At 37.3% G+C, this 26,765-nt stretch overlaps 1 protein-coding gene across 47 annotated transcripts in view; it reads left to right on the plus strand.

The window, feature by feature from the left end:
- Ptprd (protein tyrosine phosphatase receptor type D) overlaps nt 1-26,765 on the plus strand; it is a 629,514-nt gene that overhangs the window by 225,389 nt on the left and 377,360 nt on the right. For all 47 annotated transcript variants that reach the window (XM_047523757.1, XM_047523758.1, XM_047523756.1 and 44 more), the window contains exon 2: nt 19,530-19,696. In XM_047523757.1, the coding sequence (XP_047379713.1) occupies nt 19,612-19,696 (85 nt within the window). In that variant the 5' untranslated portion in view covers nt 19,530-19,611. The remainder of the gene's footprint in view (nt 1-19,529; nt 19,697-26,765) is intronic.

The following is a 26,765-nucleotide window of genomic DNA, read 5'->3' on the forward strand; positions in this document are numbered from 1 at the left end:
TTTGAGATTTACTGCTTTGTAGGATGAATTCAGCCAGGGTTGAAAGGCTACCACAAACTGGCTTTATCCATTTACCTGTATCTTAATTATTTTCTCCTCCTCCTCCTCCTCCTCCTCCTCCTCTTCCTCCTCTTGCTCCCTACCTCCTCTTTCTCCCCTTCCTCACTGGAACTGAACCCAGGTCTACTAGGTGAGTGCTCTACCAACTGAGCTATTTGCCCAGCCCTCAGACCCTTCTTATACCCAAACTGTGGTGTATATATAGCAGCCAATTTAATAATTTCTGAAAATGCTTCAGGTATACCAACACTCAAATCTTATGCTTACTGTGAAAATGCTTTTGCTCCTCTGAAGTCAAAATTATGTTTATTCTTCAGGATCTTTGTCAGATACCACCAGTTTCACAAGAACTTGAAAAGATCACATTTTCCTCCTTCACACATACTGATGTGTATTAATCCAGCTATTTATTTGGTTCATGACATATTATTATGCTTTGCTGGTATTTCACATTCCTATATTTCCAAACAAGCAAATTCATTAGCAGTTTTGTTTTGGTTTAATTCTTTTTTTTTTTTTTTTTGCGGTACTGGGGAATCGAACTCAGGGCCTTGTGCTTGCGAGGCAAGCACTCTACCAGCTGAGCTATTTCCCCAGGCCCTGTTTTGGTTTAATCTTTATGTCAGATATGTTTTATCCTTACAGGGATATAAAGAGTAGACATTCAATAAACAATTATTTATAGATTTTTTGCCTTTATCATTAAAGAAGCTTCTTCTTGGCTATTCATATGGTAAAGAAAGAACATGCTTCTTTATTTTTAAATACTTTGTATTTTACATTTGGTGGTGCTGGGGATTGAACTTGAGGCCAAATGTAGCTAGGTGAGCACTCTACCACTGGGCTGCATCCTCAGCCCCAATGTGCTTCTGAAAGCATGTTATTTTGAGGATTTGTATTTCCTTTTACCTGTGTTTTTGTGTACCTTAGAAGTTTCAAAACATGGGATATGCTTGGGGATTGAACAGTAATTTCTTATTAGGTCTAAAACTCCAGAGCTATTTCAAACCTACCCTCCAGTGATCCAGGACTGTGCTCTACAAATAGTAAACAATCAGTGTAGCTGACTAGCAGACCTGGTCCCTTGAACACCACTACCACCATCTCCGTCATCCTCTGAGTTGGAGTATGTTGCAGATGGGTTTGCTGGATTGTTTTTGATGTATCTTGCAAAATAAGATTGTCCCACCCATATTTCATGTATGTACTTTCATATAAGTATATTTCACATTGAAGGTTTAAAAATGTTAAAAAAAAAAAAATCCCATCCTTAAGGAACTACAGCCTTTTGGGGATAGGGACAATAAACACTGAACAACAAATACTTATGTATGTTGAAGATAAGAGGTAGTGTAAAGTAGAGCAGCTAAAGAAACTAAAGCAGAGAAGGGGAGTGATTTGGCCAAGGTGAGAAGAGAGTCATTGCTATCAGTCGTCCAGAACTCTGGTTCCTTGGCTGCCCTTTTCCTTGTACCCCAATGCCACTCTTGGACCTAATGGACCATCTTTCTTGTGTTCACATGGGTTCCTTCCCTTCCTGCTTCCAACTGAAAGGCTGTATCTGATCCCAGGTACTGAGGTCACCAGTAAGTGGACTGATCACTTACTATTTTTCTTCCTGTATATGTTTCCTAGAGAATTTGAACTCCACTCTGATTTTTATGGGACTCGAGTTATTTTATACTTAATGATGAATTTCTTCAAAATGTTTAAAGGGAAACTGAGGTAAAGTTAGCATTGATAAGCAGTTTTTAGAAAAACTATGTTAAAATTTTTCAGTGGAATTTTACATTTCGATTGCTGTAAGCAAATGATTTGATTTTCTGAATATACCACAAGTTGTTCACTCTAATATTAATGGATATTTGGATTTTTTTCTAGTTTGTTTCTTTAAAATACTAATAATGTCTATGTTAGTGTTGGGTATATACCTAGCATTGAAATTGCTTGTTGATATGGCAGCTGTATATTCAGCCTTATCAGATGCTGCAAAACAATTTTTCAAAGGGGTTTTACCAATTTTTATTTTCACCAGTAGTATGAGTATTCATCTGTTCCATAACCTGGTCAACGTGTGATAGTGTTCGATTTCTGATTTTAATTATTCTGGTCAATATGTAGCTGTATTCTTGATGTAACATTAATTTACATTTTCCTAGTGACTAACATTATTGAGAATGCTTTCATATGTTCAGTGGCCATTATGATAATTTCTTTTATGGATTGCTTATTTAAGACTTTTATCTCTACCTTCTACCCTATAAAAGAAAGATACACAATTTAACATTAGGATAAAAAAAAAGGATAGTGTTAGGCCTGTCATGAACATATATCTTGGAAATTCTTCTTCTTCCTTGTGAATTGCCCTTTGAAATAATGTCTTTGGATGAACAGATATTTTCAAATTTTAATAAATTCATCTATATTTATTATAACTTTTTTGTTTTAAAAATCTTTGTGATCTCAAGGACAAAGATCTTCCTCTGTGTTATTTTCAGCAAGGTGTATTGTTTTTCTTTAACATTTACATCTCTGATCTGTTGATTTTGTATATGGTATGAGGTGGGGGGGTACCACATGTTTTGGTTCATACAGGTACCCACTTGACCCAGCACCACTGATTAAAAAGATTATTCTTTTCCACTGCATCACAGTTACACAGTGGCGTGTAAGTAAAGCCTGAGTACAAGTGAATCTCCAGACCTTTTAAATTTCTTCCTCTGGTTTGTTTGCCCTTGAGTCAATTCTTTACTGTCTTAATATCTGCGACTATCTGTGACTTTATAATAAGTCTTGGTAACTGGTAGTATACATCCTTCAACATTTGTTCTTCCATAAGATTGTCTTGGTTATTTGGCAGTCTTTATAAATTACAAAATCAGTTTTATTTTAATTTGATAAAAGATATTTCAATTTTATTGGGATTACATTGACTTCATAGATAAACTTGGGAAAAATTGACATCTTTACAATAATGAGTCTTTCAAGCTATGATTTAAGTCATCTTTATTCCTAATACTGTGTAATCCTCTGTATAGAAATCTTGTCAACATTTGTTACATTTATTTCCGAATTATATTTTTGATGCTGTTACAAGTAGCCTACTTTAAAAATATTTGCTTACTAATTGTTGTATGTACTAGAATTTATATGTTTAAACTGACCCTGTATCCTTCAGCCTTTCTAAATTCATTTATTAATTCCAGTGTTAGCACATCTCTTTACTTTTTCACATGTTGTTCTAACTAGTCAAGTGGACTAAGTCCTGTCCAGGACAGGCACCTCCTGTGTGCAGACAGAATCTGGCCTGAGGAACACACATTGAGTGTTCAAAAGTTTATTCCTTTAAAAAACTTGAGTGAAAATTACCCTACATTTAGATTATTAACCCAAGATGAGCTGTGGGATTTATCCTTGGGCAGAAACTGCTTCAGGAAAATAGCATCTAAAATTATGCTAATGACCACCTGTCAGTCCTTTTGGTAAGATCAATTGAGACCTCAGTTACATACGTCACTTCAATTATGTCACAAGGAAGGAACGTCATGCTATGTGGTTTGGACCAATGGTTAAAGAGATTTTAGAACAATTTTGCTGTCTCTGAGCTGTGTGGTAGAAAATATCTCTAATTGGAAGAAAGGGCAAAGAGGCACAAATAAGTTCCAACTTACTGATTTTCTTAAATCACAGATCAGTGTACCCTACTTCAAAGAACTGAAAGCAAATGGCAGTAATTTTGCTTGTTGATTTCTGTCAGAAGTGGGCCAAATTAATTTAAATGTAACCACAAGAAGCCAATTTGCCTACTCAAGTGTTTGAAATGAGGTAAAGTCCTTAAGAAAACATATACTTATTTATCTTTGTTTTATCATGAATGAGAGAAATACTGAACACCTTGGTAGTACTAGCTTTTGCTATATATGAAGCATTCTAAAACTTAGTAACTTGACCCAGCATGCATATATTTATCTCACTATTCTCTGGATTGTCAGTTAGAGCTTGACTTAGCCGTTCTGCTGTTGACCAGGCTCTCTGATCTTGACTTGGCTGTTTTTTTTTTTTTTTTTTTTTTGACACTGGGGAGTGAACCCAGGGGTACTTACTCACTAAGCATCATCCCCAGCCCTTTTTATTTTTTTTATTTTGAGACAGGTTCTTAGTTGCTCTAGGGCCTTGCTGAGTTGCTGAGGCTAACCTTGGACTTTAAACCTCCTGCCTCAGCCTGCCGAGCTGCTGGGACTTTAGGCAGATGCCATTGTGCCCAGTTGACTGGGCTATTCTTGAGTCTGGTCAGCTGCTATGTCGCCTGGGGAATGACTGCTGTAAGATGGCTCAATTGGGTGACTCATCTCTGTTCCTTGTGGTCTCTGTTCTCCACCAGGATAGCTTGTCTGGGTGGTAGGAGGCCTCAGGTCAGCAAGTGGAAAGAACTATAAAACTTCTTCTTGAAATTCTTGGGCTCTTTGAGATTCAGGGCGCTGTAAACATAAACCAGAGCTTGGTCACTCCATAGCATCAAGCCCTCAAGAGTCTTCCCACTACATTTCAAGCAGGCACAAAATGCTGTTCCTGTCCTCTTCTTTTGCTAAAGACATGTGGCAAGGCCAGCCCAGAAGAAGAGTAGATTCTTTCACTTGAGACAGAGAAAACGATAGTTGCTTTTTTTTTTTTTTTGGTCACCATTGACAACCTCCATACAGCAAACTATAAGCTCTATAATGTATTTTTAAGACAGAATACTAAATGCTGGTAATCTCAAGTCTGTTTAGGTAACTATTAAGAAAAACTAAAGAATCAGAGGACTTCATGGGGTGTTAAAAGCTTTGCTTCCATAATAGAAGAAATCCTAGACTGAAGACTAAGGGATGATGTGTAAGAGAGCTAAGATTGAAAAGATAATTTGGGAAGGTAGGCAGCAATTGACTCACAGCAGGACCTTGCTTCTAAATCCTAAAAGAATGAATTTTTGAATCATTGGAAGGATCCTGTTTTCTAATAGCCTGAATTCCAGTGTGTGCTATTGGGTATGCTTATCACTGCTAACATTACAAGGTTTGAAAGAGTCAAAAAAAAAAAGACTTTGATCTACTAAACTAAAGAAACTTAAATTTTTTTTTTTCGTTTTATTAAGTGAGTGTAGAAAGCCTTTTCGGAATCACAGATTTAAAAGCGTGACCACAGAGATCCGGTGTGCCTACCAGTTCTTTGTACATGAAAGTCGATTTTTTCCATTTGTGTTTTTCAGGAACAGAAATGAGAAGTAACATCATGTACTTTGCTTTTCAAGAAAAAATTCTAAGGTGTGTTAAACTTCTCCCTGGGAGCATACTGGGAGAAAAAGAAAATCATTTGGTTTTCTAGGACATGTTGCTGTGTAGGAATAGAGGATGGCAGCTTACACTCTTAAAGTAATACATTATTTCTGATTGTTTTAAATAGAATTGGGAGGAGGAGACCACCACAAGATCAGTGAATAGTGAAACGGGGGAAACCTTGATTAAGGGTCAAAAGACCACAGTAGGCCATCATGCTGTGTGCACAAAGGTGGATTGGAACTCTCTACAGAGACTTGGGGGGTAGGGTGGGTTCTGTGGGGAGAGTGAATTTAAAAACCATGGGTACCCAGTCACTGGAGAGGCCGTCTCAGTATAAACCAGAGCTTGTCATTCCATAGCATCAAGCCCTCAAATGTCTTCTCACTACAATTCAAACAAAATCTAGTCTCTCCACTGTGGCCTTCAGTCCCTGAATCTGGTCTGGCCAACTGGTTTTTCCCGGCCTACCTTTTATCATTCTTTGCCAGGCTGTTGGTACTCCAGTCACACAACCTGCTCCTCGTCACTGGGCCTCCATCATGGCTATTTTGTCTCCTAGTCTAGTTCTTGTCCATTCTGTCTTGTCTTTTCCGGGCCCTTGCCTGGCCCCGCCTCTAAAGCTTCTTCTGCCCCTTCCCCAGACCAGTTACTTTCTACCCCGTTTGCTGCTTACTCTTCCTCATAGCACTTCCAGGTTAACTTTTCTTTGCTGCCATGTTGGGGACATAAGACGCTAGGATGTCTTGCATGGTAGGTAGGTGCTCTGCCACTAAGCTGAAACCCCAGCCTCACTCCCCTTCAGTAACCACCCCTTTTTAAATGACTTACATTCTTCTCTTCACAGCAGAATGTATCAGTGCCAGGGACCTCATTGTCCCCTACATTGTTATATGTCTCTTGCTCCCATCACCATGCCTGGTTTTCAAAAGTATTCTTGAAACAAAAGAGCGAATTTTTTTTTTTTCAAAACAAGAACAAAAACCAGTTTATGTGCAAATTTATTCCAGTTTGGTGTAGATGGTTAACAATGACAGAAAGAGGACACTGTCTGAAAGTCTCGAACAATAGCAGTGTCTTCTTTCCTGTGTGTCACATCTCGTTGTCCTCTGTTGTTGCCTGAACACATGGAGCCTTTGGGTTATGACAGCAAGTGTTTGAATCCAGAGGAGGATGGATGGACAAATTACTATAGGCTCCCATTTTTATCTGTAGTTTAATCTAAAGTACAAAATATCTAGAGCAGGAGACCTCCAATGATTTATATGACCTACAGAAGAATTGTAGAACTTATATTTGTTAATTTTTTAATTTCATTTAAAATAATTTTTTAGTTTTGTGTGCTGACAATACATTTGGTTCATCAGGAGTATAGGAAGTGTATATGATTTGTGTGTGTGTGTGGTATTGGCAGTTTAACCCAGGGATGTGCTACCATTGAGCCAAAACCACAATCTGCTTCCCCGCCTTTATTTATTTATTTATTTATTTATTTATTTATTTATTTTTGAGGCAGGGCCTTGCTAAATTGTTGAGGCTGACTTTCAACTTGTGTTCTTCCTAACTTAACCCAGCCTCTCAAGTTGCTGGGGTGACAGGTGTGTGCCCCTGTGCGTGGCATAAGTACATATTTTTATGTATACTTTAAAACATGCACTATATTTCCATATGAAATATATTTGGAGTTTATTTACCAGTTTAAAGTACAGGTTTGAAAATGATGAAGATTTATGCAACGGATTATTTTGACCTTAATGACTTGTTTTGACTGCTGTTGAAAAAAGTGAGCATATTTTCTCGTGTAACTTTTCAGATTTTTTTTACAAGGCAGTATAATAACATCATGGTAAGATCTGTGATTGAAAAATATTAAGGGAACCATAATAAGGGAAAGAGTCAGTCTATTAAGTTTGGGGTAGCAAAAATCATTGTGTAAATCCAAAAGATAGAAATATTCCTAATTACTTTACTTTGGGGCTCCATCCTTCAACATAGAAAATCAGACCTTCCCTCCCTCCACCCCATCCTTCCACATCTGCCTGCTAACACCATTCCCAGTGAACCCCCTCATGTTGGTACCTGACTGTTCCTCTATTTTAGAATATAACAATCTGTGTTTGAAATTGACTGAATGAGGTGTAAATCTAGCAGACAAATCTGGCTGATCTTTTTATTTGCTATTTCCTTTTCTTTTAGTTCTGTGGGCTATTCATTTAAGATTATAGCTGGCATCTAAAAAGTTTGGCATTAAAGAAAGTTACTTGTTTGCTAGTAGGCTTTTAATGACTTTCAACTTCTTTTTTAATATCTGTATTGTGCATTTTGTTTCAGTATTTTATAGGAGTATAATAAAAATGACACAATTTTACAAAGCTTTTTCTGGAGGTCTTGAATATATTTCTTTAAAAGAGTAACTATGGGAAAATACTGTTTTCATTGTTGGTCTGACATGGCTTAGAATGGGGAATGTATAGTGCTTTTATTGCTGCAGGAAATTTTTGTACTTTATTATCAAATCCATTTATAATGCCAACTGCTTTTGAAAAATAACCATTGTGTGTCTTCATTTCTTCCTTGACTACGGCCTTGATGCCCTCAGCAGCTTTGCAGTCAAGTGTCCTCAACCTGGCATCTTTCCACCTGGGCTGTGGAACTCTACAACTGCTGTGTAGAGCTGTGAACTCACCTTCTAACATTCCTGCCTCGTCCCAATTAGTCAGCAGGTATCCCTGCTAAAAATTAAATTGAAAAGGGAAAAAAGCTCCATAAAAAAGAACTTGATGGTAATATATAGAATAAACATGCCTTAAGGTGGTAAAACATGTATCTGCATGTGATTCATTCAATGACTAATATGAGAATTTAAAAAATCTATTTCTGGTTAATCATTTCTCTTTCTAAGGAGAAACTCTCACCCTGAGGTACACACTTACTGGATCATTAATGGGTTACCAAATTAAAGACTGATCATCTGGATTATTTTTGACTCTGGGATAGACTTCCCTATTTGAATTATTTCTTGGTCTAGGACAAGGACTCTTAAATACCTCTATAGAGTTGGATTCTCTTACCCTTCCTTCCTGGGCTCCGACTTTATTTGTGCCGTGGCTCTTATTATCTATCTACTAGTGAAAGGAGAAGTCTTGTCTTTATGTTGTCATTTTAGAATTAGCATGACCTTACCCTAACCAGCTACCCCTGTTTTAGTAAGCCTGAGATGGTTACAGCAGTTACAGCGCTCTAAGAAATGGGTTCCAGATGGTCCTCTGAGACCAGTGACAGGTGCCTCCTTGGGTTATTGGTTCCCTTGTGCCCTTTGGCTTCAGTCATTGTCGAAGGAGGGTGTTGCCTATGGTGATGTACATTTTTTCTTCTGATTTTTTCAATCAGGGGTTTCACTGAAGGAGGGGAATGGGCATGAAGAGGATGTGCCTGGTGGCCATGAGCTAGTGTGACTGAGTGACTGAGCAGGGTGAGAGGAAGGCAGTGTGTTTTGAGGGTCTGTGATTCACATTTAACCTCTCAAACTTTCTTGAGGTTATTTCTGTCTGGGTTAATAACCGGTTACTCGGTTTCACCGCACAGAAGTGAATTCCTCTGCTCCCTGTGGTAAGCATTTCGGAGATGAGTCATGATGATGGTGCTGGGGAACAAGCAGCCTATCCCTTCTTCCACGTTCCCAGCGGTTCTTGACGTCTCTCCCCATTCTGCTTTCCCCATCGCTGGCAGCCTTTTGAAAGATCATTGCTTGGCACCAAATATTCTTCCCCATAACTTTAGTTCCCCCAGAGAAGAGCCCCTCTTCTGAGGTGGGGACCTCATCTATTCACTGACAGATAAGTGCACTGTCTGCTCCATTTAACAGGTTCATTCTTTTAATTGGTGATAGTTTTTATGCCACGTAAGCTTATGAACTGAACTTTCCATAAGGCAAACCAACTCTGGTTCTACTTTAGGGCAAAAAAGGAAATTTGGGTATCATCCGTAATTTCATGCCCCAGATTCAAATCTGTTTTGGGTTCATGTATTAACACTGAACTAAAAACACCTGATATTGGTGGGTTTAGAAAAATGTTCTGGAAGTAGGCCTTTGAAGTTCACATTTTTTAATTTAAATTTTTTTCTGACTGTTAATGGATTAGTAGGACAGTGTTTCCAGACCTTGGCAGGATAATTCTTATTGTAGAGGGTTATTCTGCACAGGATACAAGAGTTAGCAGTTATCCCAGGCCTCCATCCCTTAGATGCTGTAGGAACACCCCCCATCCTTCAAGAGCAAAACCTGTGTAGAGACCCTGCCAGATGTTCCCTGGAAAGGAGGTGACATCACTCCATTGAGAGTCACTGATGCAAGGTTTGAGGGCTCTGGGGTTGGAGCCATACCACACCACCTGTTTGTAGGCTGAATTGGTTTCCTTTGAACTCTAGTAATGAAATATTTTAAAACTATTAAAAGGCCCCTCTTTTTTGGTTTTAAAATAATCTGAAGGGAAAAAAATAACCAACTTTAGATTACTCCCTTTAGGGTGTGCGGTAAATGCTACACAAATTTTAAGAAGTAAAATATATCATGTATTATCAGACTTCTTTTCCAATGTGTATGATATGGGGACTATAACAAATTACCCACAAAGTATTTTAAAATTTGAAATATGGCAAACAAAAAAGTATTTGAGTACATGATAAAAGAAACCCTTTGATTTTTAAAACAGTGAAAAGGAAAACCAGTCATAATGAGTTAAAAATGACATTTTAAAACACCATTTGGAAATGCCCAAATGTTAGAATAATAGAGTATGTATTCTCTTATTTGGATGTGAAGTGACTGGGTTGCACATCCATCTATATTTTTGAGAAAGATCAGTTTCTCACTTTTTTAATGTCTTTTTAGAAGAATGGAATAAATAAGAGTCCTAACAGCATATTGACTAAACTTTTCCATTGCCAATTTCCACTAGCATCACAAAATACTAGGCAGAAGTTGTGATATGCAGTAATCACTTAAAGCAGCTGGGCATGGGTGGTGCATGCCTGAAATCACATTTACTTAGGAGACTGAGGCAGGAGGATTTCATGTTTGAGACTAGCCTCAGAAACTTGAAAGACCCTGTCTCAAATTTAAAAAAGATAATGGGCTGGGGGTGTAGCACAGTGCTATAGTCCACTGGGGTTCAATCCCTAGTACTGCAAAAAAGGAAAAAAAAAAAAAAAAGAAGTAGAAGAAATAAGAAAAAGAAAAACTACATGCTTCTTTAAAGCTACCTTTCATTCTACTTTCTAGGGAAAAATATGGGCAGGCATTGAGGTTTGTTGTTTGCGTTTTCTTTCTTCTGTTTCTCATGGCATACCTCATAATACCTCATTTTTACTTCCCAAAGGAAAAGGGAACAAAGTTAATAATGTTATTTTGTCATTTTTGAAAGTAGCTAGTATTTATGTGTGCCTCTAATGTAAAGCTACTATAAGGACAGATTAATAGGTATTGACTTTTCTCTGTATTAGATTTAAACATATAGAGAATAGCTTAAGTATCTGCATTGATAGGTATGTTTTATTCTTCTTACACTTCATTAGATTTCTTTGAAGCAGCATTGTGTACTTATAGCCACCTGGCATCTTTATATTAAGTCATAACCTAAGCCAAAAATGAAATGATAAAATTATTGCTTTGAAGTTATATGTAGTAGCTCATAAAATGCTTCCCCCCCTTTCCTAATTGTCTTGAAAACATGTTTTGGGCAAAATAGAGAAAAATGTAGAGTTTTGTGATTTGATTTACTTTTAATGTGGAAGAATATAATTTTAAGATATTTTGGGCTTCCCTCATGTGTTTTAGATTTGAGTATTTTATTCAGCGATTTATCTGGTGTGCACTTATATTGTTGTTTATTTAATTTAATAACCTTCTATTGCCATTCTGTTTTCAATAGTGTTTTTAGTAATTAGCATTGAGACTTTTTTGTAATGTAAAAATATTTTTGAGATCCCTCACTGATAATAATCGATTGCAGTCATTTCATAAAAATGATACAATTTTTATAGATTCCTTCACATGCATGTGTAAAAGGAGGCTTGTCTTGACTTCTGTGTGATGTGACTTGCCTTTGCTGCCAGAAGTTCCCTTTCCTGTTATATCCCAAATAGGAATTTTCAATATTAAGAAATATAGTAAAGTTAAGAAACCTCATTTAAAAATATTTTTATTCATTGTACACAAATGGGGTACAACATTTCTCTGGTTGTACACGAAGTAGAGTCATACCATCTGCATAATCATACATGTACGTAGGGTAATGATGTTTGTCTCATTCTATTTTTTTTCCTTCCCAGCACATCCTGTCCACCCCTCATTTTCCTCTATACGATCTATCCTTCCTCCATCCTTGCCTCCCTCCCATCCTCCATTATGTATCATCATCCACTTACCAGAGAAATCATTTGGCCTTTAGTTTTCTGGAATTACCTTATTTCATTGGCATGATATTCTCCAACTCCATCCATTTGCCTGCAAATGCCATAATTTTATTCTTCTTTACGGCTGAATAATATTCCATTGTGTATATATACTACAGTTTCTTTATTCATTCATCTGTTGAAGGGCATCCAGGTTGGTTCCACAATCTAGCTATTGTGAATTGAGCTGCTATACACATTGATGTAGCTGTGTCACTGTGGTATGCTGATTTTAAGTCCTTTGGATATAGGCCAAGGAGTGGGATAGCTGGGTCAAATGGTGGTTCCATTCCAAGCTTTCTGAGGAATCTCCATTGTGCTTTCCAGAGTGGCTGCACCAATTTGCAACCCCACCAGCAATGTATTAGTGTATCTTTTTCCCCACATCCTTGACAACCACCTATTGTTGCTTGTATTCTTGATAATCGCCATTCTAATTGGGGTGAGATGGAATCTTAGGGTAGTTTTGCTTTGCATTTCTCTTATTACTAGTGATGTTGAACATTTTTTCATATATTTGTTGATCACTTGTAGATCTGTGAAGTGTCTGCTCATTTCCTTAGCCCATTTGTTGATTGGGTTATTTGTATTCTTGGTGTAAAGTTTTTTGAGTTCTGTATAGATTCTGGAGATCCATGCTCTATCTGAAGTGTGTGTTCCAAAGATATTCTCCGACTCTGTAGGCTCTCTCTTTACATTGTTGATTATTTCCTTTGCTGAGAAAATGCTTTTTTTAGTGTGAATCTATCCCAGTTATTGATTCCTGTTTTTATTTCTGGTGCTTTGGAAGTCATGTTAAGGAAGTCTGGCCCTAAGACAATGTGATGAATATTTGGACCTATTTTTCTTCTGTTAGGTGCAGGGTCTCGGGTCTAATTCTGAGATCCTTGATCCATTTTGAATTGAATTTTGTGTAAGCTGAGAGATACGGGTTTGGTTTCATTTTACTGCATATGGATTTCTATTTTCCCAGCACCATTTGTTGAACAAGCTATCTTTTCTCCATTGTGTGTTTTTGGTACCTTTTTCTAGTATGAGATAACTGTATTTATGTGGGTAAAAAAAACTCTTGATACATAATAATTGTATGTTTTCATGGTATACTTGTGATGTGTTGATACCTGTATATAGTGTGTAATGATCAATATCAGGTAATTAGTATTTTTCTCACCTCAAATATTCATGATGTTTGTGATGTGAACATTTGAAAGCCTTTGTTCTGTTTATGCTGAAATATACAGTAAGTTCTTGCTAACTCTAGTGCCTGTACTGTGTTATAGTACACTAATATTCCTTTATCTGTATTTTTGTAACTGTTAACCTACCTTTCTCTGTCCCCCTTCTCTGTATCTTCCCTAGTCTCTGGTAACTCCTATCTACTCTCCACTTCTACCAGATAAGATTTTTTAACTTGTACATATGAGCAAGACCATGTGTACTTGTCCTTCTATCTGGCTTATTTCACTTAATGTAATGTCCTCTAGGCTCATCCTTGTGGCTAAAAATGAGAGGATTTCGTTCTTTTAATGGTTAACTAGTATTGCATTGTGTGTATGCACCACATTTTCTTTATGTATTCCATTAAAATGGACACCTTAGTTGGTTCCATATCTTAGTTGAATAGTACTGTAGTAAACTTGGGAGTGCAGTTATCTTTTTGACATACTGACTCCTTTGGATGTACATTCAGTAGTGGAATAGCTGGATCATATGGTAGTTCTGTTTTTAGGTTGGGGAACCTCCATACTACATAACAGTTGTACTGATTTACATTCCCACCTACAATGTGTAAAAATTCTCTCCTTCCTTGCCAGCTTTTGTTAATTTTGGCCTTTCTTGCTGCTAGTCATTCTAATTGGGTTGAGATATATTCCATTTTGGTTTTGATTTTGCATTTCCTCACTTAATGATATTGAGGTTTTTTTTTTTTGTCATATACTTGTTGACCATTTAGATGTCCTCTTTTGAAAATCATCTTCCTCCCTTCAGATTAATATTTGTTTTTGATAGTTTTGGGGATTGAACCCAGGACCTGGTGCATGCTAGGCAAGCATTCTACCACTGAGCTACACGCCCAGTTATCATTTGCCCATTTTTTAATTGGATTATTTGTTTTCTTACTGTTGAATTATTTGAGTTTCTTATATATTCTGGGTATTAGTCCCTTGTTGGATGACTAGTTCGCCAGTGTTTTCTTCCTTTCTGCAGGTCTTAACTTCTCTCTGTCCATTGTTTGCATTTGTCATGCAGATGTTTTTTAGTTTGATATGGAACTATTTTTTGTGACATGGTGGTCTTACTCAAAAAAAAATCCTTACTCATGCCAATGCCCTGAGATATTTTCCTTATTTTATTTTATTTTATTTTATTTTATTTTTTAGTAGCTTCAAAGCTTTGAGTCTTGTATTTGAGTCTTTCATTCATTTCAAGTTGATCTCTGTATATGGCAAAAGATAGAGTTGTGGTTTTATTCTTTTGCATATAGAAACTCTTATCATTAACACAGTTTTTCCTTTCAACAATAATGTTTCTTTTTGGAAAATTTTCACTTGTAAACTTAAATATATTGATTTTTTTCACATTACCTTCTACAAGTTTGTGGGGGTGGAAGGAGTCAGGGGCCCAAAAGTAAAGTGGGTTTTCTCACGTGTTGAGGGTCTGATTATTAGAAAGTCAAGAACTAAAGACCTTGGGTTTCCTGCCTCATCATTGCAGTCTGCAACTCAGAAACACAGACCTCATTTTTAGCTGTGCCCGTTCAGTGCTCTTGTAACATGTTGCTGCAATCTACAGCGTCTGGTAGGGCAGCCACTAACCATGAGAGACTGTTTAAATTTAAATTAAGCTGAAATAAAATTAAAAGTTTACACTGTTAGTTGCACTAGCTGAATTAAAAGTGGTTAATTTTTATTCAGGGCAAAGAACATTTCTACCTTGAAGAAAGTTACACTGGACAGGGCTGGAACATTATTGTCCTATACTAAGATAAAATTATTTAAGGGGCTATCTTCTCTTGACAGAATCAGGACAAATAAGTGAAATATTCAAAGTTTATTTTTTGTCTTTTCTTTTGGTGTCTTTATATTGTAAATATATGCTGAGGGCAGGGGGACTCCCTAGGTGACCCTTAGAAACCCTAGCTAGGTTTGCTCTGTACAGGTCTCGGGACCCTCCTTCCTTCAGCCATACGATCATGCTTCTGTCTCTACAAATTGCACATCTTGTGTACAAATGGTTCCTTGTCTTAAGTAATTGGAAACCAGTTCTAGCTGATTTATAGAGGTTGGTTTCAGAGGTTGATAAAAATAAGTTACAGCTTGTGGGACTAAGTTCTTCTACTATTCCCTTAACTTAGTGAATATCTGTGGGGATTACATACCCAGGTTAAGTATCATTAGGGTATTCTTGATTATAAGATGTCTAGTCTTAATAGAGTGAGTTTGCTAACAGAGAGAAAGATGTGTGGTGTTTAGAGATAAACAATGATACCTAGTGAGAGCAGCAGTGAATTTTTTACAAGTCCTTGTAAGGAATTTTTCTTCATAATGCTTAACTTTTTCCTCTTTCCTGCCCTGTTTTCAAAATAAAGATTTGGTTCTTGTGTTAGTCAGCTTTCCATTACTGTAACAAGGACTGAGATAAAAACAATTTAAAAAGACCAAAGGTTTATTTTGGCTCATAGTTTTGGAGGTTTAAGTCCATGACCAATTGGTTACATTGCTTTGGAGCCTGTGGTTGCTCTGTACATCATGGTAGGTATTTGTGGCAAAGGTGGCCTATTTACCTCATGATCAAGACACAAAGGAGAGTTGGTGGAAGGGCTGAGCTGTGGTCCAGCCCTTAGTGATACCCCTTAGTGATAGGTCCCAAGTGACCAAAACACCTTCTAGTAGGCTACACCTTTTAAAGGTTCTACCATCTCCCAGTACTGCCACAGGTTGGGGGCCAAGAAATTAGTACATAAGCCTTTGGGGGACACTTATCCAAACCACAGCAGTTCTCTGACCTCTTCTTAAAGTGACCAGTGTAATAAAAAATCATTTTCAGAAATTTCAAGTCCTGATTATGAAATGGTGTGTTTCAGTTCATTGCAGTTTTTATTCTTTTTACGAGTCATATTTTTTTACATTTAGCTGATGGGTACTTCATCGACTTGGATTCTTTTTTTTTTGGATATAACCTAGTAGTTCCTGAAAGCTTCCTGGTATGACAAGATGTTCCAGTCTCATTTTCTACATTTCTTATACAAAACCTAAAATTAGCCATTTTGTTAAGGAAGTCAAGATATTTTTGAGAGAAAAAAGCCCCATTTTGCCTCACCTCCCTCGTTATGTTAACACAATCTTCAGAAATAAATATCAGTAGTATAGAAGACTGAAAGAAATATAAATGTGTTCATGTTAGTTTGAATTTGAATATTTATTACAGAAAAGGGTTACACTCTTAAAGAAAAAGAGTTGGATAGGTGTCAGCTTATGTGATCACCTGAAACAGATTTGTTAAGGTTTTTAGACCCGTGCACTATTTATTTGTTCCATTTCTAATTATATTACATGCACTGGGTGGCTCTCTGAACTGTGAGTTTCTCTAACCACACAGGTACATAAATACAAAAGTAAATATTCAGATGACTGGCAGTCAGTAGGATTATTTTCATAATATCTTTGTGGTGTGAGAAATAATGAGTTTTAAGTTTTAACATTTTATTTTAAACTCATAGACACTTTAGTTTTATTTGAATGGGCAAAGGGCAAAGCATATAAAAATCAGTTGGCCTTTGCTGAAGGCTGTTGGGCAAATGCAGAATAATTTGTGATATAAGCTGAAGCATGGTCCTTTTAGTATCCTGAGCCCCTTTTTGAGCTCTTTTCTTTGCATACTTAGCAACCCTTGCAATAGGCAAATGGAAACTACTTGTAATATCATTCATCCTCATTATTTTTGCTTTAAATATTTCCTTAAAACTGATTTTCCATTTGTGTTCTGAAATGTAAATTCCACCTTCCTGATATGCAGCCAGCATTTCCTTTTTGGCGATGTTTGTGTAATAAGCAAGATAAGGAGTGGAGATCGAGTGGAATGAACATTTAGAATAGGTTTTATCTTCCCACCTCGGATCGCTTTTTTCTGGTCCTATCTTGGCCAAGGGCACAGCCCGTTTAAGTATAAATATGTATGTTGGTGACTGCGTTCATTTTTAGAGTGCTAGACCCTATCACTGTTCCAAGTCCTGAGGTTACATTCACAGATTCATCTGGAAGAACTGGGTCTTACACATTTCAGTGGAGTAGAAGAAAAAGCCAAGCCGCCCCTTCCTTCCCTGTGCAAGCATTTCTTAGGGCTCCATCTCTGATTGCACCGACTCATTACGGAGCAGTTGGCTCTGATACGCTTGCACAGACACAAATTGAGTCCGACAGGACTGATGTCTCCTGTTCTTTGCTGTCATTGGAAATGCTGGCATGAGGAAGGGAGCAGCCATAGGGGTGGGGAGCAGAGCCGATTCCTCTAGCCCTCTCCTGTGAAGTTTTGAGATTGTTCACATTTGGTAGCTGTGAACTGCTTGAGTTGTTATTTTTCCAGATGAGATTGATAACAATAGCGGATTCGGAACAGCTGGCTAGCTTTTAGATTAAAGAAGATGTGTTTCAGTGTCCAACTTCCTTCTCCATGCCGTCCACAAATCTGTTAAGAAGACATAAAAATGGAGGCTGTCTAGTAGAATGGTAATTAGAATGATTGCCCCTTTCCTTTGAGTTTTATCCTTCCTGTATTCAAACCACTCATGCATAGTAATGAAAAAGATAATATCTTCGTTTTTTTTTAAAAAAATTGTTCTCACGCGCTTCTTGCTAGCTTGGTGTCAGACATGCTATAGTATCTTTGTGTTACAATTCTTTTTAAAGTACAAGTTATTTTAGTGGATTAAGTTATTCCTGGATATCTCTAGTATATCCTGTCAAGAATTTTATATGTGACTCAAACATTCTAATACAAAAATTAAAGGTATGCGGTTTCCTTTTGCAAGTTAATTCTGATAAGTTGTTCTCCAGTTCTTATCATGATGGTAGAGGAGGCAGTAACATATGATATACCCTGTTTGATTTTTTTTTTTTTTATTAAGAGTCTATTTGATATACTCTGCTGGATTTATAGAAGGTTCTATGAGAGCAATTATTTATTACCTGAAAAGTCATACTTCAAATCATTGCTTTTATCGCCTCCTCTTTCATTCCTGCCATGTCACCTGGGACCTTGGCCGTGGCCTAATACCATTCTCTAAATTGTCCCTGACTTGGCTGTCACTTAATCATCTCAAAATCTAGTTCCATATTGTTTTTTTGCTGCAAAAAATTAAACAACTCTTTTTCTGGTTTGCTGAATAAATACCATGGGACTTAGATTGACATCCTGGGCTTTCTTGTGACTTATTTTTAAGTTTGAACCAGTTTCTTTTGCCTCCTCTTTTGTTTTCCTAATAGACACCTTATTCCAACTCAGTGGTTCTCAAAGTATGGTCCCAGGACCAGTAGCATCAACATCACCCAGAAACTTGTTAGAAATGTAAATTCTGAGACCTGACCACAGACCTACTGAACCACTAACTTGGGGTGCTGCCCCGCTTCCCATTTTAACAAGCTACCCAAGTCATCTGATGCATGCTGATGTTTGGGAAGCCCTCCCCAAACAGAGAGACAGTGCAGCTTGTCCAAAGTTCCTTTCCTATTGCCCTGCCTTTGCATAGCATCCAGGAATGCCCTTCCCTCACCTTATTAAAATCCTGCTTATACTCCAAGGCCCATTTTAAGATACTTCTTTTTCCATAGTGCTATTCCCAAATCTTATTTTTTATGGCAGTACTTGATTTTCTTTCCTGTCACTAATCACTTATTAACTCATACTAGTCATTCTTGTGTGCCTGTCTTAAATTTCCTACTAATCTGAAATCTCAACAAGGATGGAATCTGACCAGTCCTTGGATCTTGAGTTACCTTGTGCTAAGTGCCATTTCCCTTTCCTGATGTCATGCACACAGTGGGCTCTCTAGAAAGAGTTTGAGACTTATCCCTTTTACAGAGAAGGCTGAGAAACCTTTGCCCAGGAGGCACAAATAAATCCTCTTAAATCAGAGACTGTGCTAACTATTGTTTTGACTTGTTGAAGTCAAATTAGTCTTGAATGTTGATGTGTCTTCATGGAAGAAGCCAAATGTGCAAGTGTAAAAAATTCTAATGCCTGCTATTTAGATGGAGAAGTGGAATTAGCCCTGTCATTTCACCTGGTGCCAAGAAAGCAACTTCCATTATTGTGTCATTAATAGACTTTTATCCTGCACAGAGGAATGTCACTGAAATCTTCCTTAGAGCTCTGGTGTGCTTTCTTTCACGGATGTGCTCACATCACGTTTCATATGATGTGACACTTCCTCCTGAGAGTGTGTTGCCCAAAAGGTGGCATGAGCAGAGAGTGAAATTTAAGTCAGCTGGTTGCAGGATGGCCTGGAAATGGGCTTGCTAGGGACTCCACATTTTATAGACCAAGTTACCGTCTAATGCCAGAATGTGACAGTTACAATTTATAATTGGGTGCTTCCAATGGATTGTGTCATTCTTGGGGGTCATGATGGGATGGGGGAAAAAGAATGAGAAATCTAAGTGTCTTTGTGTTTTCTTCCCCTCTTTTTCTCTTCCTTTCCCTTTACAGGCTCTGAAAGGGTTCCAGCTGAAATCTCAGACCGGACAGACTTGCTGCAGCTTCAGAGGCAGTGAATCCAAGCTGCCAGCGCATGCTGCTGCCAAGCTGCAGGATGGTGCACGTAGCCAGGCCGCTGTTGCTGCTCCTTGCCTTCTTCCTCCGCGCTGATGCTGAGAGTAAGCCATTCTCCCCTTCTCTAGGGGGCTGTGACCATAATGAGTGGTTTTGTTTGCAGTTGGCACCAGGCTCAGGGCCTCTGAATACATTTCCTTTGGAAGTAAATCTTGACACACTGTGGGATCCTCCTTGGCTCCCAGCCAGCCTTTGAAAAGGATTATTGATGTGACTTCCTTACCATTTCCTCTCCCCTTTAATGCCCCTTTTCTTGTGCATCTAACCGCTCCTACTCTTTATTTTATTTTATTTTTTTTATACCTCTTACCAGCCTGGTGGCAAAGATATTATGAGACCAATGATAAAATTCAAACGGAGGCTAGCCAGTTGGTGGTGCCAATAAGTAAACATTGTTCAGACCCATTAGAAATTTCTTTACTTGTATGGATATTTCTATGTTTAGAAAAATGCACAATGTCACATTGAGCCCAATTAAACTTCCAAACCCCTTGTAGCTGTCACAGCAGCTGTTCTAATGTACTGTTTCCGACAGCTGTCGTCGAGTACAATATTCAAACAAATCAAGCAGAACTGACAACTTGGTGGTTGGATGGAGGGTCTGGAAGTGTGAGAATTCTGTGGAGTATAGACTCCAAAGTTTGGATTTCTGGTCTCAATTTATGAAACTAGGATTGTGGTTAATTAGCTTGCCAATTAATGAGAAGATCATATCTCCTTCACAGTTAGGCAATCATTAGGTCTACCTTGTTTACATGTGTTTTGTTTCCACTCTGTCCTTTGGCTTTTGAGGAGAAAGTTCTGGGATGAGGCATATTGTCGTCACTGTCTTGTCTGGTTCCCTGAGAGTGGTTTAGCCCATGGGTGGCTTGGCCGTTCCCATTGGGAGTCCCCTGGTACGGTGAAAATGGGTAACATCTGCAGTCATTAACTTTTCCCTCCACTCGCTATCCCATTGAGATTAAATTTGATTCATGTTGAGGATTTTCCAAGACAGGGATCCTATGTCATCTCAGCCCCTTCTTATTAATTGCGTTTTGACAAGAACTCCCTCAATAGCAGCCAATGGATTCATTTAAATCAGGATCCTATTTTCTGAAGAGATCTTTCCTTTCGAGGGGTGAACGAAATAACGTTATTAATCAGATACATATGGAACACGAATGTTTCAAGTACAGTATTCTGTGGTTAATAATGTATATAGTCTCCTAATTAGCACTTGGGAGTATGGGTTTAAGGTGAAGCCAAGGAATTTCTAGTACAATGCCAGGAAATAATTAACTGGGAAAAGACCCAAATGTGGATGCTCTTGTTATTTTAAGACCATTTATGTCAAAACTTATTCTAAAGTTGAAGGATAAATTTAGTTTATTAGATAGAAATTGGGCATTTAGCTTTATTTATTTATTTCATTTTGGCTAAAGTGTAAGAGTTAGTTGTTTCACCATTGTTAAGTTTTGGCAAAAGTATATTAAGACCCTGGGAACCAACTTTAATGTCATATCTCAACTAGAGATTTTCTTGACGTTATCAGATATAATTATTGTATATCCATGAAGCTATCCTTCCATGAATTATAAATGTTCTACTGAGCAGCTATGTTTTTGCTTAATTCTCTGTTGGAAATTGGCAGATATCAAGAGTTTAGGAATAAGTACCGTTGAAATTGTATTTTCAAAAGCAACCTGTCTTCTTCCTGGTCTTCCTTTCTCCTTCTCTTTCCTTCATTATACTTCCTGTGTGCTTTTCTTGCAGAAAACCCCATGAGTACACTTGTTGAGCAATTTTTAGTTTTTTAAGATATTTACATCATGGAATTCATGGGTTCTGAATTTGTAGTGTTCTAGGAAGAAACTTTTTGCCTCCTATCCTTTACCACTTTCTCTTAAAAATAAAAGTTGGGGTTGTGTTAAATTTTTCTGAAATCCTCTCTCAATACAGGATAGATCCGAATACTTGTAAGGCATCTGTTACTTAATGTTTGATTTGAAGTGGAGTGTTGCGTTCTGTTCTCTCCTTGTCCATGTTAACAAGCATTCTACTATATTGGTCTGTCAGTGGCAAAGCTCCAGATTGCATCTGTGTTATACAGAAAGTTCATCCAATAATATAGTCTTTTAAGACTACACTCCTCAACTGCTCTAGTTCAGTTTAATCCAAGACGCATTATCTAGACTTGACAGTATTTTGCAGGCTGAGGTGATAGGATACAAACAGGGTATATTTTGCCTTCCAGGGGTACATAATCTGGTAAACCAGGGAAAAGTGAAACTGCTAAAATAACTGTTTGAAATGAAGTTTTGGTAAGCGCCGTAAAGGGAAAAATCATAATACGGAAATAACCTATGGTTTATTGTAAAAATAAGTATTTCAAAATATTTCTGATTAATCCAAAATGTTAGGTCAAAATTTTCCATGCTCTATATTTATGTGCTATTAGTGTTCCATCTCAAGAGGTCTCTTGAAAAAGAAATCATGCCCTCTCACCTTCCCATTGCAGCTAGAAAGAGTGGACAGGCTTCCACTTTGCCAGATCAATTTTGATTAGTTTTGCCCATGTCTACTTAGCCTTGTTTGTATTTTCTCTTCATCAGATTCATTTGGCATTGTTGGATAGCATGTGTATTCTCAAAGTACTTGGCAAAGAGGAAATTTGGCCATAATTTTCAGGTGTTTCTTTAAGAAATTTTATTTATTTATTTTAATTTTTATTTGTTCTAATTAGTTATACATGATAGCAGAATGCATTTTGATTCATTGTACATGAATGGAGCACAGCTCTTCATTTCTATGGTTGTACCAGATTTAAAAGAAGATGGAACACCCATCAGTAATCTACTGGAGGTATAAGAAAGCACGTGATAGAGTCAGAGATAGGACTGAATCATGTTTTAAGAATGTTTAAATAACAATTGGTAAAACTGAATCCAGGTTATAACCCATTAAATCGTGTCATTGCCTTTTTTTTCAAACATTGAAACAAGTTAAAAAAAAAAAGATTTAAGTAGCACTAAAGAAAGAAATTGATTTCCTTTTTTTTAATTGTTCTCTTTTTCCTTCCCCCCACCCCTCCCACCCCTCTTTTCCCGCTATACAGTCCCTCTTTCCTCCATTCTTGCCCCACTCCCACCCTCCATTATGTGTCATCATCCACTTATCAGCCAGATCATTTGTCCTTTGGTTTTTTGAGATTGGCCTATCTCCCTTAACATGATATTCTCCAATTTCATCCATTTGCCTGCAAATGCCATAATTTTATTATTCTTTATGGCTGAGTAATATTCCATTGTATATATATAGCACAGTTTCTTTATCCATTCATCAATTGAAGGACATCTAGGTTGGTTCCACAATCTGGCTATTGTGAATTGAGCAGCTATGAACATTGATGTGACTGTATCTCTGTAGTATGCTGATTTTAAATCCTTTGGGTATAGGCCGAGGAGTGGGATAGCTGGGTCAAATGGTGGTTCCATTCCAAGTTTTCTAAGGAATCTCCACACTGCTTTCCAGAGTGGCTGCACTAATTTGCAACCCCACCAGCAATGTATGAGTGTTCCTTTTTCCCCACATCCTCAGCAACACCTGTTGTTGCTTGTATTCTTGATAATCGCCATTCTAATTGGGGTGAGATGGAATCTTAGTGTAGTTTTGATTTGCATTTCTCTTATTACTAGAGATGTTGAACATTTTTTCATGTATCTGTTGATTGCTTGTAGATCTTCATCTGTGAAGTGTCTGTTCATTTCCTTAACCCATTTGTTGATTGGGTTTATTTGTATTCTTGGTGTAGAGTTTTTTGAGTTCTTTATAGATTCTGGAAATAAGTGCTCTCTCTGAAGTATGAGTAGAAAAGATTTTCTCCCACTCTGGAGGTTCTCTCTTCAAGTGCTGGTAGTTTCCTTTGCTGAGAGAAAGCTTTTTAGTTTGAATCTATCCCAGTTATTGATTCTTGCTTTTATTTCTTGTGCTATGGGACTCCTGTTAAGGAAGGGTGATCCTAAGTCGACATGTTGAAGATTTGGACCTACTTTTTCTTCTGTAAGATGCAGGGTCTCTGGTCTGATTTCAAGGTCCTTGATCCATTGAGTTGAATTTTGTGCAGGGTTAGAGATAGGAATTTAGTTTCATTCTGTTGCATATGGTTTTCCAGTTTTCCTAGCACCATTTGTTGAAGAGGCTATCTTTTCTCCATTGCATATTTTTGGCACCTTTGTCTAGTATGAGAAAACTGTATTTATTAGGGTTTGTGTCCATGTCCTCTATTCTGTACCATTGATCTACCTGTCTATTTTGGTGCCAATAACATACCGTTTTTGTTACTATACCTTTGTAGCATAGTTGAAGTTCTGGTATTGCGATACTCCCTGCTTCACTCTTCCTGTTAAGGATTGCTTTAGCTATTCTGGGTTTCTAATTCTTCCAGATGAAATTCGTGATTGCTTGCTCTATTTCTGTAAGGTACGTCATTGGGATTTTAATTGGAATTGCATTGAATCTGTATAGCACTTTTGGTAATATGGCCATTTTGATAATATTAGTTCTGCCTACCAAGATCATGGGAGATCTTTCCATCTTCTAAGGTTTTCTTTAATTGCTTTCTTTAGTGTTCTGTAGTTCTCATTGTAGAACTACAATGAATACTCTTTTGTTAGATTGATTCCCAAGTATTTTATTTTTTTCAAAGCTATTGTGAATGGGGTATTTTTCCTAAATTCTCTTTCTGAGGATTCATCACTTATGTATAAAAATGCATTAGATTTATGTGCATTAATCTTATATCCTGTTACTTTACTGAATTCACTTATGAGTCCTAAAAGTTTTCTGGTGGAATTTCCTGGTTCCTCTAAATATATAATCATGCATTAGCAAATAGGGATAGTTTGAGTTCTTCTTTTCCTATTTGTATCCCTTTAATTTCCTTGGTCTGTGTTAATTGCTCTGGCTAGAGTTTCAAGGACAATGTTGAATAGAAGTGGTGAAAGAGGGCATCCCTGCCTTGTTCCAGTTTTTAGGGGAAATGCTTTCAGTTTTTCATCATTTAGAATGATATTGGCCGTGGGCTTAGCATAGATGGCCTGCTTTCTTCACCATCACATAAAAATGGTATTTTTTAGGCTTTCAATACCTGGGTCATGAGTGTGTTTCCTTATATCCAGTACCATTTGTTTTTCCCTTTGACCCCACTGTGTGTTGTGCTGATCCAAGGGATCAAGGGTTAATATTTCAAAATTTAACAGTGACTTATTGGAGCCATTTGATAATTCTGAAATAATTTTTAAAAAAGTTTTTCCTCCTTTGAAAAAAGAAGACTGTGTGTAGGAAATGGAAAGAGGCTACTTTACTTTGCCAGATTCATTTAATGTATACAACTCACTTTGTTTTGAAATAATAATTAACTCCAAAGAGCCTAGGAGTCAGGATTATGATCTCTTATGTAGAAGGCCTTAGCAAAGTGCTAGGTGTGATGTTCCACTAAGTAGGAGAGGTTTTTTGTTTGTTTGTTTGTTTTAAGCCTTGTCTCCAACCTCGGATGAAAAAATGTGATAATATCCCTTTAGCAGGAAATTATAGTCTTTGCCATTGCCAATTTAAAATGCCCTACAGGTCCCCACTATTATTTTAAAAGTCTAGGTGTGTGTGTGTGTGGATATTATTTCTTTTTACTACTATGTCTTCAGTGCTCCAGATGATTTTGTTTGTAACTTTGTGAATGATCGTTTCCAAAGTAGAGCTGTAGGGTAAGGGAAGAGTCCAGTGTGACTTCTGTTGACATTCATGATGGGCCAGCAGTTTTCTGCTTTTAGGTGGTGCTCTGAGGTCAGCTGCACAGTAACATGCATGCAAACAAAAGGTGAATTAAGACTGTATTAGTGTAATCCTGAGGTGAATCTTTTACATTTTGGCCCAATTTGTGTAATAGTTTCTGGTGGTTTTATTTCATACGTAACTTTAGTTTGCTAGTCATCAGTCTTTTTTTTTTTTTTTTTTTTAATATGAGATGCAGACCCAGAACCTGCCGTTAGCATCTTCTTTGTCAGACAGTTTCCCTCAAATCATTTACATCTTCCTGTTGTGTCCTAGACTGAAGTTTACACATTGACCATGATAATTGGATCTTCCTCTTTACCAGGTATCTGTTAGAATTGTAAATCTTTTTTTTTTTTTTTTTTTTTTTTTTTCTGGTACCGGGGATTGAACTCAGGGCACACAACCACTGAGCCACATCCCCAGCCCTGTTTTATATTTAGAGACAGGATCTCACTGAGTTGCTCAGCACATCGCCGATGCTGAGGCTGACTTTGAACTTGAGATTCTCCTGCAACTGCCTCCACAGCCTGTGGGATTGTAGGTGTGCTCTTCCGTGCCCAGCTTAGAATCATAAATCTTTAAGTCTTCAAATGGTTTAGTGCATCCACTTCTGTTATTAGTGATTTTTCCATCTCAGATGGTAAATACACCCTCATTTTCCTTCCTTACTGTTGAAGAATGTTATTGTACTCTATTTTTCACAATATTTGTCTTATATGAATGCAGTAAGCCTCTTCCTCTTTGTTACTCTCTCACTATATCCTGTGGAATTTCGTTATTTCTTGGATATAAGATAATAGATCAGCAGTTATTCTGTAGGGAAACCATTTGTATTTTAAATATTTCCTGATGGGTAGTTTGTGAGCTCTGAAACCACAATCTGATTTTGAATTTTGCCTGTCATTTTGGCAAATTGTGTTCTTTCTCTCAGTTTGCCTATTTTTAGAATGGGTGTGATGAAGATAATGAAATAATGAAGATGGGATAGCATAATACATGCTCTTGGGTTTTGTAGGAATTACTGAGTTAAAGCAAAACACCTACATCAGTAGATGGAAGAGGGTAGATGTTTAACTTTAGGTATTGAAGTAAAAATTATTCAGGAAGCATTTTTCGAATTAGGAACTGTGCTAAAATTCTGTCATTTGACTTAGAGGTGATCAAAAATTGCGTTTTTGTTTATCAAGGCTTTCTTGGGCAAGTGTAAGTTGCCACCTTGGTTGTCTATAAAGTATCTCGTATACATAGGAGATTCTTATAAACCCTTGCCCTCAAGAATTAAACTGCTGATCAGGAGGAGAA

This window comes from Sciurus carolinensis, chromosome 14, assembly GCF_902686445.1.
Source record: "Sciurus carolinensis chromosome 14, mSciCar1.2, whole genome shotgun sequence".
In the NCBI taxonomy this organism is placed as follows: Eukaryota; Metazoa; Chordata; class Mammalia; order Rodentia; family Sciuridae; genus Sciurus; species Sciurus carolinensis.